The sequence below is a fragment of the Brachyhypopomus gauderio genome, chromosome 12 (assembly GCF_052324685.1).
Source record: "Brachyhypopomus gauderio isolate BG-103 chromosome 12, BGAUD_0.2, whole genome shotgun sequence".
Taxonomy (NCBI): Eukaryota; Metazoa; Chordata; class Actinopteri; order Gymnotiformes; family Hypopomidae; genus Brachyhypopomus; species Brachyhypopomus gauderio.
Window position 1 is genome coordinate 20,141,900 of NC_135222.1, and position 15,029 is coordinate 20,156,928.

The 15,029-nt window shown below is 39.3% G+C and overlaps 3 protein-coding genes across 4 annotated transcripts; all 3 read right to left on the reverse strand.

Annotated features, from left to right (window-relative positions):
• Positions 1–1,213: 1,213 nt before the first annotated feature.
• Positions 1,214–2,896, reverse strand: bola3 (bolA family member 3). Its single transcript, XM_077023674.1, has 4 exons — positions 2,740–2,896; positions 2,327–2,459; positions 2,139–2,227; positions 1,214–1,720 (listed from the first exon to the last, which is right to left on the reverse strand). The coding sequence occupies exons 1-4, from the start codon at positions 2,767–2,769 to the stop codon at positions 1,655–1,657; spliced, it is 318 nt and encodes a 105-aa protein (XP_076879789.1). The 5' UTR covers positions 2,770–2,896; the 3' UTR covers positions 1,214–1,654.
• Positions 2,897–3,480: 584 nt separating this feature from the next.
• bco1 (beta-carotene oxygenase 1) lies at positions 3,481–7,586 on the reverse strand. The gene is made up of 11 exons (XM_077023673.1): positions 7,468–7,586; positions 7,085–7,213; positions 6,077–6,206; positions 5,827–5,974; positions 5,597–5,744; positions 5,247–5,467; positions 4,894–5,151; positions 4,708–4,810; positions 4,515–4,609; positions 4,317–4,428; positions 3,481–4,115 (listed from the first exon to the last, which is right to left on the reverse strand). The coding sequence occupies exons 1-11, from the start codon at positions 7,529–7,531 to the stop codon at positions 3,955–3,957; spliced, it is 1,569 nt and encodes a 522-aa protein (XP_076879788.1). The 5' UTR covers positions 7,532–7,586; the 3' UTR covers positions 3,481–3,954.
• Positions 7,587–8,054: 468 nt separating this feature from the next.
• bco1l (beta-carotene oxygenase 1, like) lies at positions 8,055–13,968 on the reverse strand. Of its 2 annotated transcripts, XM_077023679.1 has the most exons (11): positions 13,692–13,967; positions 12,799–12,927; positions 12,242–12,371; positions 11,997–12,144; positions 11,754–11,901; positions 11,107–11,327; positions 10,736–11,005; positions 10,539–10,644; positions 10,306–10,400; positions 9,936–10,047; positions 8,055–9,802 (listed from the first exon to the last, which is right to left on the reverse strand). In XM_077023679.1, the coding sequence occupies exons 1-11, from the start codon at positions 13,774–13,776 to the stop codon at positions 9,648–9,650; spliced, it is 1,599 nt and encodes a 532-aa protein (XP_076879794.1). In that variant the 5' UTR covers positions 13,777–13,967; the 3' UTR covers positions 8,055–9,647. The 2 variants fall into 2 exon arrangements, 1 of the variants encoding a protein (XP_076879794.1); XR_013134369.1 differs by lacking the exon at positions 8,055–9,802 and having other exon boundaries at positions 10,007–10,047; positions 10,474–10,644; positions 13,692–13,968.
• Between the last annotated feature and the right edge of the window lie 1,061 nt (positions 13,969–15,029).

The window sequence follows — 15,029 nt, forward strand, 5'->3', positions numbered from 1 at the left end:
TATCACTGTTACACGGTTCAGTGCGGTATTTCAACTAAATGACCCCTGACAGCACTCGCAAGCAAATGAAATGATGTAGTTTATAAGTAAAGCACTATAACACCATCAAATTTGACTCAGAAACCTCTATTCTAGTACAAATGAGAAGATCCCAATATAATCTGTAATGTTTCTACCAATTCCGAATCCAAACGTTGCCTTAATTTTGAAAGAGTTTAACTTGCTCCAACACTATGCACTGAAAAAAATAAAGCATTGGCTGAATGTAATAAAATTGAATTAATCAATCACACGAATTTTTTTTCATTGACTCAATCCAAAAAACTTAATTCATGACTAAATGAATTTAGTTTTTTGGATTGATTATTTGTATTTATTACATAATTTATTTATTACATTGAGCCAATGCTTTATTTTTTTTCAGTGTGTATAGAGCAGGCATTATGTTTACCCACAAGTGGACTTGCTGTGCATGTTGTTTCCCCATGTGTTACACTGTCTAGATCCAACTAGTCCATCTTCAGTGATGCAGTGCATGAAACAGGCTTGAGGGATTAACAGTGTTTGTAAGGTCATTCTGATTGACAACTACAAAACCAGTACCAGTACTAGTACCAGTATCAATGGCTGTAAATCACTGCTAGGATGCTTTATGTGTTTTATCTCTTTGGAGCATAATTTCTTTCACAAAATAGCAAGACCTGTTGCATATACAAAATCACAGCCTTTCAAATATAAGTAACCCTTGTTGAAAAATAATGTTTTAATTTATGTTGTTAGTACCAAAAATGGGGTCTCCTTTCTGCTAGTCTAATGAAATGGGTGCGTGTTAAAAGCAAAGATGTGTAACCATGATTGACATAATGGTTTAAATAGATTTGTATTTTAAAGCATATGCTTATAAAAATGTTTTGTGCTATAATACATGAAGTATATACTCAGTAAGAACAATCTGCCATCTGGTGGCTAACAATTGTATGTCGTTTTTACAGGACTTTCCTGTCAGATGCCACAAAGTTGGTTTGTCTTTAAAAAATCTGTTGTTCATTGATCCATCAATACAACCACTATCTATTACTACATATGTTCTAATATTCATCAACTACTCTATATATATTCATGATATTCATCTGGCACTCCAAATAATACATTATTGTATTGGGATGAAAAAACTCACAAAAATGATTTCATATAGATGATAAAGACAAAGCAATTAGTGGTATGCAATTTAATGGCTTTCAATTTCTAATCCTCACAAAAAAGTAGTCTTGGAAATATCAATAGCAGTAGATTGCCTTCAAAATAAGGACAAAGTCACACAGAAATGCTTTACAGAAAACACTTGCAGTCAGTGTCACATAGTCAGGTCCTCATTTACTCATCCTACAACAGAGTCCCTTTGTGATTGGTGCGTTATTGTAACATTTTGTGCGCATTACAGCATTCATGAGCCACATTTTGTGCGTACTGTAACATTTATAATCAATAACAACTGAAGAAAACCCAGTAAATAAAAATGTTACATGTTACGCGTCATACTGAAAAGTAATAATGCAATTGAAACGTTTAAAAGACAACACTGCTATATTCTCCTCCGACATCTGATTTTCATAAAACTGGTGAAGTATGCAACTGGTTCCTATGACAGTAGATTCTAGTTTTTTGGAATATCAGTGAAAATGCGGAGTCCATGCATTGCTTTAATCTCTTCCTCGAGTGCCTGTAAGATTGCAAAAATAATATGTTATTTTCCTTACAAAGCAGCATAACTGTATACTGTAACCAAATAAAGCAGCCTTGACCAAAGGCGTTAAAGTGCAATTCAATATATTGTTTTAAATGTTTGTGCTCAAAGCAAAAAAATTATGCAGGTTTATCTTACGGTAGTGTACCATCGTAATGATATCATGTTTAAAGACATAACTTCATTCGTTTATTTTCACCCATTTGACATTCCAAATCACTAGGTCAAGGGAGCCCAAGTCTGGTCCTGGCCATCACTTCTGCTCCAATTGATCGATTTCTTCCATAGTATTAATATTAGAACAAGCAGTGTTAGATTGGTGTTGAAACTCTAATGGGGTGCACCTCCAGGACCAGGTTCTGGCACAAGGGCAATGTCAGGACGCTGAACGTACTTGGTTTACTAACTGATGCTGTTGCACTGTTCTTTTGCCTCGGAACTCGTCGGATTCGATGTGTATTTCATACATAGCACCACAGCCTCCTAAAACAGACACGAGTCCGTACAGACATCAGAAAACATCAGAGAATAAGCGTTCCTGCAGGTGGACCAAACACGTCTTATTTATGCGCCGGTGCTCACCAGATATGTCCACAACTTTGAGCGACGACGCGAGTGGGAACTTCTCTTTCAATATGTTTGCAATCCGGACTTCTCCATCCGATATACTGGAAAATGTCCTTAACGTTTGTCTACACGGCAAAGACAGCAGGGTCTGAAATGAAATCAAATAAACATCTGTCTCTCCAATAGGCGATATTAATGAAACACAACCAAACATGATACCGCATGCATATTATTGCGCATTTACAAATAAAACTACTACCTAAAGCTGTAAAGTGGCTGCTGAGTCTTATTAACTAACAAGTTTAGAGACGCAAGTATCTCATCTAAAGTCACTGAGGGAAGAGCAGTTGCTAGAATCATTGCTAACCAGTAATTGAACACCACTTAATTTAAATGTCATGCTAAAAATCAGCTCCCATAACAGTTACTTTGCATCTTAGTAGTCCAGGAAGAGACATCGTTGAATTAAATCACTATGTCGAGTTGCAGTATTTCACAAATACAAGCTTCACAAGGCTTGATCATAACTTGATGGTAAAAGTCATGCCCGAGTGCTTATCGTCGCAATAATATGACGCAGTCTTCCTTCGTCTGTGTATTTGACCCCCGCGTCCTCTCACAAGAGCAGTTGCGCCCTCTGTCAGAACCACAGCTAGCACAGAAAACTCATTTGTCAGACAATGAAAATCTATTTAAACAATGATGTTTTGAACACGTATGAAAGGGCGTAATCTGCTCTGATTTGTGACACTTCGAAGAGCATTATGTCGTTGAAGATCAGGAGAAGCAGGGAAGTATTATTTGTGTTGGTATGTATGTATCTTTAAAAGCCTAATTCATCATAGACACTGTTGTATTTTTTTCAAAGGGTTTTGATTACATTACAAAAGTAGCTTCCATTGTCAGCTCAAATTATATATATATATATATATATATATATATATATATATATATATATATATATATATATATATATATATATATATAAATGACTCAAATACTTTCTCTCTTGAGCACACACACAATGCACACAATGTTGACTTCCATCCATGCACACACACACTCACACACACACACACACACACACACACACACACACACACACACACACACACACAGTGAAGGGGGAACAGAGGCAGCGGGAGGCACTGGTTGTATGTCAGCAGTTTTATTATCAATGACATAAACACAAAAGAGCACGCAAAAGCAAGGCAAACAAAACGTACAGCTCACAAAGAGCAAATAAACAAGCTTAGAGTAGCAAGCTGAGGCACATCGTCTGTGCAGAACGTCTGAGATGCTAAAGTCCTCCAAGGAATATGCAGCACTGGACTGCATGACTTGTGGACATAAAAAGGGGCGCAGACTGATGGTGTACAGGTGTCAGTAATTAGGTGAGTTGGACCGGTGAAGTGGCTTGGTGCAAGGGGCGTGTGCGAAGTGCGTAAGCGTGTGAGTGCACGCACCCTCTGGTGGCCTCTTGGCCAACCCACCGTGACACACACACACACACACACACACACACACAGAGTCATCAACCAATGTATCACGTTTTCAAATCACTAAAGTTTAATCAGCACAATCCAGTCCAGATCATAACATCATGACATTGTCCCAGTCCACCTTTGGTAGAAGTCTGATCCCTAGGCCTCGTGGGTTTGTGGTATGAAGATGCCATGCATATCTACGTGCAGCTCCGCATTCACATACACCCGTGCCATTTCTTTGAATGACTTTCCGTCGAGCACCAGAAGAAAGTCGGACTGTCCAGGACTGCCATTTATGACTGATGTTAGGACTACACCTAAATAAACAGTAGTCACAAGTAAACAATATCAGTTTTATGTCTACCCATTTTGGATATAGTTAAAGACTAAAGGCTATAGAACCTTTCCCCCTTTTTAAGCAGTGACTTTTCATCAACACTTGAATCAGAATTTGTGTCTGTCCTTAACACACTAGGTCAGCCTACGAAGACATTCCAGAAACCTTTTTCACAACTGACCATCATCTTCCTCTCTTGCACCTGGCCTGGGCACAAACACAGGCTCGGTGAAGGCACAGTTCTCTGAGGTCCATTCCACCTGCTCTTTTGTCTGAACATCCAGCTTTGTGATCTGTGCAAATAGTAAACCACATTTTCCAGAAATACAGAATACATCGTGTTACCCCACATAAATGTTGGTGGCGTCTACTCTCTTACCTTTGTGGCTAGTGACGACATACCCACAACAGTAAGGTACACATATCTGTGTTTCTGTCCACTGTAGTTATAGTTGATACTGGGAACTTCCACACCTGGTAAGATTCAAACAGAATCAGGTAAATTGAAAACATGGGCCAGAGGGAGGAGTTATGCATAATTTATTTAAATGACAGTAATGATATCAAATGACCTTCACTGAGCACCTCTGGCTGGCAGAGCAGTTTATCCTTTTGTTTCACAGCACTTGCTGTTGTGTAGTTTAGCGTTACCAGGTCCGTTCCAGTCTCAGCGTCCTACAGATAAAACGCTAACGTTACAGTTCACATTCCCTCTTTATGTTTTTCATTCTGGCACTAGGGTTAGGAAACCAGTGTACCATGTCTGTGAGTGGCAGCACAAATCGTTTGTATGTAGGCTTGATAGGGTTACTAGATGTGGCAGATGTAGGTTGCTGTTTCAGCTTATCCAGGTAGAACATGTCATACAGGCTGTTGTCGTTATAGGTGATCACGTCAAACACCACATGGCCGTCCTCCTCGAAAGCATTGATATGATGATATACCACCATAGCACCCGTGTGGTATCTGATGCCAACTTCTTTCTTTTTCTTTCGGTCAATGATGTGAATCAGGGTCTTTTGCAGAAGTGAAAAACAAAGTCACTTTGAACACAAAGTTAGAAGAATCGCACTTGACCGACACGCACTAACAACAGAGAGATAATGCTTACATCGTCCTCTGGGTGGAACTTTAGACAGCTGGCCCAGTTGACACCTCTCAGGTAAGCTGTGGCCATTCTGAGAATGTCCAGCTTTAAGGGCTGTTCAATAAAGATTATATAGTTCTCGGTCATGCCAAAGCTGTGATAGTAGCTCGGGCTAAAGACAGAGCGGCAGGGCAGAGTGCAGATGGTTTCTACACTCTTCAGGACTGAAGATCTCTCTGGGTCACCTAAAGGGTTCGAGCACACTGGCATATTTCTTGAAATTGTTTCCAAGCTGAAAGCAACTGGTGTATAATTATTCATGGTGCGCAGATTGCAAAGGAAAGTTCATTTCAGCCTTTTGATTATGCGCTTACCTTTATCTGCAGCAGGAACCTTGAAAATCACATATTTTGTCTTGCCTTTGTCTGCTATCATTGTTCCCATGTTGAAGGTGTTTCCTTCTTTATCATAGTGGGGGTGTGATATCACAAGGTTGACAGGAAGGTATTTCTGGTAGTCCACCTGAAAAAAAAAAAGAATGAAGTCCTTAAAGTCTTGCAGGTCATTAAAAACAAGTGATAGTGACTTTAAAGGACTGCGTTACCTTGTCTTGAGTCTCCAAGGTCACTGGATCAATTTTACGAATGTAGTTGGTTTCAGATGTGGCATAATAGTCATTTCCATATTTAATTATGTTACTAGCACAGTTGTCTGTAAAGTCTGGGATGGTATGGTTAAGAAACGTGACCACTCTGGAGATAAAAAGAATTCAGTTGACTTTTTGGCACTCTCTCAAAGATCCTTGACCACGTACTGACATTGTACTGATAAAATGAATGGATTTTGTTAGTTACTTGGAGAACATGCTTTTGGAAGGATGTGGGTAGGCCATGGTTCCCATCTCTGACACAACTATTCTATTGGCTTTCATGTTGCTGTTGTAAGTGTCACTTCTTAAATACTTGCTCCTATAGGTAACCTCTCCTGTTCAAATGAAAACAAAAATAACTATCAGGAATGCTATGAATTAATATAATGTTCATCAGTAACATTCCTTCAAAACTGCACCATATGCTGAAAAGTCAAGTACAAGAAAAGTGACTTTTCTTTAGGCAAGGAGATGTTTGAAGCAGGATGTGTATCTGAGCAGAGAGAATCACATGAAGATAAAGAAACAGTGTGACTGGACACTAGACACTGACTGGACAAGTAAAGCACATATGAATGAGGGGCAGGTTATGTTATCAGATATCTATTATGTTATTATTATTATTAGGTTATGTTATCAGATATCAATTATGTTATTATAATTAGGTTATGTTATTATTATGTTATCAGATCTATATTATATCAGTAGCTATTATTAGATTATTTTATCAGATTTATGTTATGTTATTGTTATTAGGTTAGGTAATCAGATATGTATTATTTTATTTTTATGATTAGGTTATGTGATCAGATATTTATTCGAGCCCCATGTGGTGGTGGTGGAGGTCTCACCCCATTTGATTCATTAAGACTATGAATGGGAATGGTGAGAGTCATGCCAATCCAAATGAGTCATTCTGAAGATCAGGAATTATAATAAGCAACTGCAGACTTCCCTTACACCAAGCATCATGACTGTTTATTTTGGCTTTTATGGTCAAGACCACAAACATTCAGACTTACATTTCAGAACTAATTAAGATAATATATGCTTAAAGTGAGTGTAGACTTGATTATAGACCGTATTGCAGTTCTGCTGTCAAACTACTTGAATAAAGGAATATTTAATACATTTAACTTTATTGCTTGGTCATTTCATACTAATACTAGACTAACCTAGTACCTGTTGGATGGGATAAGGAGTGGATGATTACCATGTTTGATTGTGAAGTTGTGCAAGAGGGCCATTCCATCAAACCAATGGTTGTAAGAAGATTCCCCAACTGAGAATAGTCCCGATCCATTTCGCACAAAAGTTCCCTGCAGCCAGTCAGGGAGAGAGCCTGGAGAAACATCAGATGATTCAACTGTTCAACACATCCATCATGCTGAAGATTGGAAGGGAGGCAGACATTATGTTAAAGTAAACCCTGACAGAATGTTAAAGCAAATCACATCCCGAGAATCTCCCCAAACTCTTAAACTAAAGGCCACAATAAACCTCAAAGAAAAAATTGTATAACTTAATAATAATGTGTCTATTGTAAATATGCAGGGCACACAAGCTTTGCTGCAAGCGCTTTATTTCTTTACATACCTTTTATCTCTGCTTTCATAGGTTCAGGGTATTCACTCCTGTTTTTTCCATAATCATAATGCATCTCTCCTAAAGCAAGAAATAGTCCAGACTCGGACTGCAAACAGTGTCCTCCTTGGTGAACGCCTCAACGGAAACGAGACTGGGCTCCAGTGGTATATATGCAGAGATCTCTCCGCCCCTTAGGGCACATTGACACACCTTATCTCACGCTCTAGTTGCTGTGTTTGCTCTAGTCAGAACCGGCTTACAAATGTTCCTAAAAGGGTAACGTACACCAACCTTATGATAACGTTCTGCAGAGAGTGGTTTGCATGGCACTGTTTGTGTATTAAAGCTGGAAGACATCATATTACTTTTGGATTAATGAAAGAAGATAAAGAATGTTATGATAAAAGGAAATTTTGTTGAATGTTATTTTTATTTGTGTACTTTTATTTGTGGTCATTTTAAATAAGTCTGCAGTTGAAACACCATAGACGTTCTTCACATCAATCAGGCAGTATAATTCATTCTATTTCTTACATTTGTTGCTTACTCTATCACCTACATTACCAGGATCTTTTCTTTAGGATATTACATGATTAATTTAGAAGTTGTGTGTAGCTGTGCATCACTGTCAGGTGACGGTGATATAAACAAGGGGACCTGGCGTGTGGGAGGATTTGTGAGTGTGATTAAAGTGTGTTTGTGTCTTGTGAGCTGGGTGCAAACCAGACCTTGATGAGGTGTCTGTAATATCTCTATATATGATCTCTGTCGAATTTCAGTGTTTTGGTAACAGCTGAGTTATTTCATTACGTGAGAAGGCTCGACTAGAAAAACAGATTACGGTATGTGTAATAAACATTGTGAAGTGACAACGTAGTCATCGTCCACTGCAGTGGACTGGATCAGACAACCGGCACAAAGAGTGGAGCATGTGGTACTGGACCAAGGTCAGAGTGCAGGGCATAGTTACTGGGTCACATCAGGAAAGGGTCCCACTCAGGAAGATGACCAGCTAGGATGCAGCTGGACCTTCGAATATAACTTAGCTGTTAATTGGAAACTGTTGGTGAGAAATATATGCAGTGACCATCAAGTACTTCTAAAGGAACCTCAGAATGCATGATTGTATTAGAGGGTCTGGGAGAATCTGAGATAGTTTTTGGGGAACCCCAGTCAGGAAGAAGGTCCCATGGAGAGATTCACGGTAGTTGAGGAAGCAGCTTAGCTTAGCCAACCACACTGGCTCCAGTAGGGGAAGCTGCCACATGACCAAGGCATTGACAGAAGGACTGAACTGAGTCCGTTTGCCTCCAGTGGGTGTCGTAGTGGCCTGTCCTAACATTGGTGATTAAATCCAAGCCTGCATGGGGACGCAATACTATAAACACTAATGCTGTTTCTTTCCCCTCCGCTGACTTAGACCACTCCAGAGTTGCTCCAAAATAAACAGCTTTATGTATGCAAGAAGATGTCTGCATTAAGGTGCAATATTGAAAACTGGCTCAGATTAATTTACAAGTAATTAATTGATTGAATGCCAGAATGCTACAACATTTTGAACTTTTACTTTCAGAATTGTAAAGGCCTCTTAAGTCATTAAAATCAATGTCGCTCAGTAATGTCACACAAACAATGATGAATCCTTTCACGTGATCAGTAGAATGGAAAATAAATTAATTATTTCTGAAATTCTGAATGTGAATGGATGAGTTAATACGCAATTGCATGGGTCTCTTCTATTTGAGATGCAAAAAGATTACTAGATAACAAGAGCTGGACATTGGACATTGCTCAGATGTTCCTCCGAACCTTGTTCAAAACTTACATAACAGGTTTGAATTACAGATAGTAAGGTCCGGTCTGATTAGCTTATAATGTATGACATTCAAACATGGCGTTCATAGAAGCTGTATTTTTAGGAGTCATCAAAAATATGTACATTATTACAGTAAGGCTGATTTCTTAACCAGTTAATGTAAATCTATATACTGATATATTACCTTTTTCTAAATTAAAAATGTTTCTTACAATTCAAGTAACCAAAACGCAAATATCAAATATATCAATATATCTAAACAGATTTTTTTTTTTATGATCAATATTTAAAAATCAATGAGATAAGGATTTAATAAACAAAACCATGTGATGTGGCAAATGTGAATGGCACCAATATATCCAGGTTCTTTCAGTTAGTACTTGTGGTGGATAAAAAGTCCATGCAGGTCCATGTGAACTGTTGTGTCTAAAGAGGCACGAGCAATCTCCTTCAAGGTCTTCGCATCCAGGACCAACAGGAACGGTGGTTTCTTGAGATTGAGCGAGATAACAGATGACAGAATAACACCTGCAAGATCAAAACCAGGAACATTCTGAAATGTTCTGCAGTGAGCCCCGAGCCCCAAGAATGCACCTCGCAGATATACCTATATATGTTGCTATAATGGGTGTTTATAGCATATAAAATTTAAGGAACTCACCATCGTCTTCGTCCACGGCACTTGGAGAAGCCACAAACACTGGTTCTGATGGGTAGCAATCTTCTTCCAGCCATTCTATGTGTGTCTTGGTAATCGTGTCCACTTTTGTGATCTGTTTCAGTACCAAGATACGTGAGCTCTGTGTGTAAGTCTTTGGGATGTTCAGTCACATGTCTTGTCTTTTATACTTGCAAATACTTTTAAATTGACTAGTTCCATGCCACCACCATAACTAATTAACTAATTAACCTAATGCATATTTTCCTCCACCTGATGTGCTGCCATTAACATTTAGTTAGTTACCAGAGCACATTTAGTCAGTTAGTCGCAGAATACGGGATTTAGGAGTTTTCTGCAGACTGCACCTTACATTTTTTGATGGAGGTGACCACTTCATCCTGGAGCCATAGAAGAATCTGTACTTCTTTCCATTATATTTGTAGTTGATCGCAGGTAACTCCAAACCTGCAGAGAAGCCAGATGCTGCAGCATACCTTACTTCCAAACTACAATGGATGGTTACTAGGATTACTGTTACCAGTGCTGTGATTCTGAACTGATGAAGATGATGATGATGATGATGATGAACAGAAGTAGCCTAACCATGATGCAGTGTCTCAGGCGTGCAGTACATCGACCCGTCACTCTGGAGCACAGCTGTAGCTGATGTGCCCTCCAGCTTGACGTGGTTGGTGCCTGACGGAGCGTCCTACAAGTGCAAACAAATCCACAATGCAGAAACCTCAGCGGTGTTGCCAACAAAGACAAAAAACAAACACAACTCCATTCAAACCACTAACCTTGAGGTCGACGTCTAAGGGGAGGACGAAGCGCTGGCAGACCGGCAGACACAAGACCTCGTTGGCTCTGCAAAATTCCTCGATGTCCTGTCTCAGGTTCTCTAGGTAGAACATGTCATACAGGCTGTTGTCTTCGTACGTGATGAGGTCAAACACAACGTGGCCATCCTCCTCGTAGGCGTTGATGTGGTGGAACATCACGAACGCGTCGCTGTAGAACTTGGTTCTCGCCACCTTCCCCGTCCTCCTGTCGATCACGTGGAACAGCGTCTGTGGGGCGGCACGCAAAACCCGAGCAGGAGAAAAGGAGTGAGCGTCGGCCAGCCCGTCTGCACTGGTGCAGATACAAGGATAGAGTGGATCTCGCTTACTGTGTCGTTTTTGTCATATCTGAGGCACTTGCCCCAGGAGACTCCTTTGATGTAAGCTGTGGTCAGACGGATGATGTCCAGTTTCAAGGCCTGCTCCACGAAGATGATGTAGTTTTCTGTCATCCCAAAGCTGTGGATGTAGCTGGGATAAAAGGTGGAGCGGAATGGAATGGAGCAAATCTGCTCCACTCTACTCAGTGCAGGCCTTTTCTTCTCTTTATCTGCAAGGAGAAACACAAACTATTAATATTCTCAAGTACCAGCCAGGTTTTACACCCTCCCAAATCAAACACTTCTCACACATCTCAAGTCAAAGTAGCAAGGAAAATACTGAAAGATTTAAATCATATTCAAATATTAACAGAGCAGCTTCGTAAATCATCATTACAAAACACACAAATCCAATCACAAAAGATACAGGAGAAATATACAGATTATTCTACATTGAGAAGTAATAGATTAAAGTAATAGATTAAAAGATGTATGATAGGAATAATACAATTTTACACACTCTTAAATAACAACCTGATTGAAAACAATCTTTTTCAGAAGCATTAATAGTGGCATTGCTTCTCAGGCTTTGATTTAGGAAATTACTGAAAACACCTTTAAAAAGAATCTGACTCAAAGCACAGGTCGTCGTATACCTGACGCACTGGCTGGTACCCTGAAAATGACGTATTTGGGTCCAGTAAGTGCCATAATAGCAGTGCCCATGTTATAGGTGTTCCCATCATCATCGTAGTGGGGGTGTGCTGTAGCCAGGTTCAGGGGAATATAGTTCCTGTAATTACTCTGAAACGGCAGCCAAGCTGTATAAGCTGAATATCATAATGCTTATAATCGAATGCTGAATTAAAAAGTGTGAACATTCATGTATTTGAACTTACTCTTCCTATGGTATCAAGAGTTGATGGATTAATTTGATTGATGTAGTTTATCTCTGATGAGGCATAGTATTCTTGTCCATATCTCACAATGTTTATAATATTATTGTCGGTGAAATCTGGGATGGTATTTATCAGGTAGGTGAAGGCCCTGGAATAGTGTTTAAAGAACATAATTTGTTTCAGAAAAAAGAACGATCAAGGAATAAATAAAAAAGAACAGAGTCCTTAAATGAAGGTTTCATTACTTTGAGAATATGTTCTTTGAGGGTTCAGGATAGGCCAAGGTCCCAAATTCTGTCACCACAATCCTGTTGGCAGTAGTGTTTTTCTTGTATGTGTCACTCCTCAGGAATTTGCTCTGGTAATGCACCTCACCTGACAAAATAGAGAAATTACTGTTTACTTCCTTCAGCAGTTATTCGTCTTTTAAGTTCTTTCAGCATAAAGCCACCAGGAGGCTCTGGAAAGCACAAAATATACCCAATGCTCCCTGATTCCACACATGAAACGCATGATAATCCTGCAGCCAAGTGACGAGTGTTGTCCTTTTCTCTCATTCCTGATGAACTTTCACCAAAACATCTGGCTGAATGTGAACGCTTACACAAGCAACAACAACTCTGTCTTTAAGATAAACAGCATTCCTTATCCTCACAAAGTATATTTATTTTTATGGGTGTTGGTTTCCTTACTTTTGAGACCCGCTGTGTGTATATGTGTATGTGTGTGACTGTTGGCATTTGAACCCCCAAACTGGGAGAATGGCCTGAGCAGATCCTCCCACCTATCTCCAACCACCTACCATCCTTAAATGTGAAGCTATGGATGAGGGCCATTCCATCAAACCAGTGGTTGTAAGATGACTCTCCAATGAAGAAAAGACCAGGACCATTGCGCAGTAATGTCCCCTGAAGCCACGGTGGGATGGTGCCTGCAAAGATACACCATACAGTACACTGAAACACTAACAGCACACACTAACAATGAAATACGTCCTACCCTCATGTCATTCAGAAAATGTTTTTAGAACCCTCCTTAACTGCATCCTGATACCTGAAAAATGTTAAGGCAGTATAATGTCACTAGTGAAAGCTGATGAGTCCATCTGTAAACTAGCTTTTAACTTCCTGACCAACAGTGCACCCGGGTCCTCAGTGTTCATTCATAAAGCTTTGTTCTCTCACCTTTACTATTTCCTTTACGGTGAAGTGATTTGTGCAGATTAAGTGATTTTTGTAGAAGATAGCACCATGCTTTAAGCTGAATTTCCAGTGTCATTTCCAGTGTCATGCTGAAACTACACCAACAGCCACACCTCTTCTGCACTTTTACCCTGGCCAACTATTAGTGCCCTAAATAATGAACGTTTATTATGCTATCGAAGTGTATAGAATGGTCTGCAGTGAATTAGAACTTGTTGAATGCATTCTCTGTGAATTATTGGTTGCTTAAATAACTGTATGAATATTACCTGTAGAATTTCACCGGTAATTTACTCTGGTGTAACAAAATTTATTTATGTTTCTTCATTATCTAATAATTTCGACTCTTAATATCACTATATGATATGCAACAACCCGTTTCTGAACATGCAAACACAAGATTCATCACAGACGTTCGCACGGAGAAATAAATGAACGATTCCCAAAACTGAAACAAGTGTTAAGGGAAAGCTGAGTGAAATAGTGCGCCTACCCGACAACTGCGCTTTGACGGGTTCTGCCGTCTCCTTTCCATTTCTGCAAAATATCGCTTCCATGTTTTGAGCTGGTCCCGCCATGCGTGTCTGCTAAAGCGTAGTCTAAGTGCACTGCCTGGGTTGAACCCTGTCGGTCTTTTAAACCGTCATTGCCTCACAGATAAGTGTGGAACCATGCTTTTTACCTAATCACGAGATTGTTGTTTCACGACTGGCCTGTTATGCATCGAGATCTTACGTATAAGCGGAAAGTGGCTCTAACGGAAGTGAGTCATAATTCGCTACATAATCTTGTAAGACTCAAGCACTTCAGAAGTCGTTTTACACATTGTGTAATATTAAATAATTTTATAATTTCGTGGATCCTGCGGCCTTCCAATATTCTCAGGTGACAGCTGGCACGTATCGGCAGTAGGGGTATAGGTTTAGTCAGTGGCAGGACCCTTCAGCCAAAGACGTTTTCTTATTACCTGGACAATAACCAGATTTAGAGAGTAACACTGCAATGGCTATGTGACTAACAAATATATGACTAAAAATATATATTTCTACATCAGTAGGCACATTTATTTATTTGTTTGACAAAATTCAGCACCAGGCCACATTTATGTACGAACTGAAGAGGCATGCAACAAAAAGAGACAAAATTTGAAAAAGAAACATTCTGACACAGCACGAAAACGACTTTTAGTCTGATAAAAAAAAGAGTTTCATACTTTTAGTTACATGCAACTTTCAGGGACAAAGCGCTCAAACAGGCTATTTCCTCACCAGACTACTTCCTTTCTACCGTACAACACAGCTTCCAATTTATAAACCTGTGTGAATTCAGAGAAGAGACAGATACCTTATCAGTCTGTAAGTGCTATGCAAACACTACATATGATTGTCTTAACAAGAATATCAACAATTATGATAAAAACAGATTATGAAACCCTGTAACCACACATAATACATTTCTCAATAACTATTATGAACAGGTAACTGAATAAAATCTCCTCAGGAAGGTGCTTGTGCTTATTTGCTTTTCACAGATTAACATTAAATATTACTGTGTAGTCTGGACACAAAACAATCAATTTAGGAAGTTTTCCATTTGTCATTCCAGATTTTAAATTGTATCTCATTTATGCCATATGTTGTATACTGTAGCCCATACGTGCAGAAATGTAGTTCAACAGAGAAATCGACACTCTTAACAGCACATACTCATATAACCATGATTCTGTTTTTACCGTGTAAGTGTACATCTTCACTTTAGACTTTGAACAGCATGGGTGAGCCTGATGGGTGAATTGATTATCTAATGGTGATCAAGGTGTGATTTCTTAGTT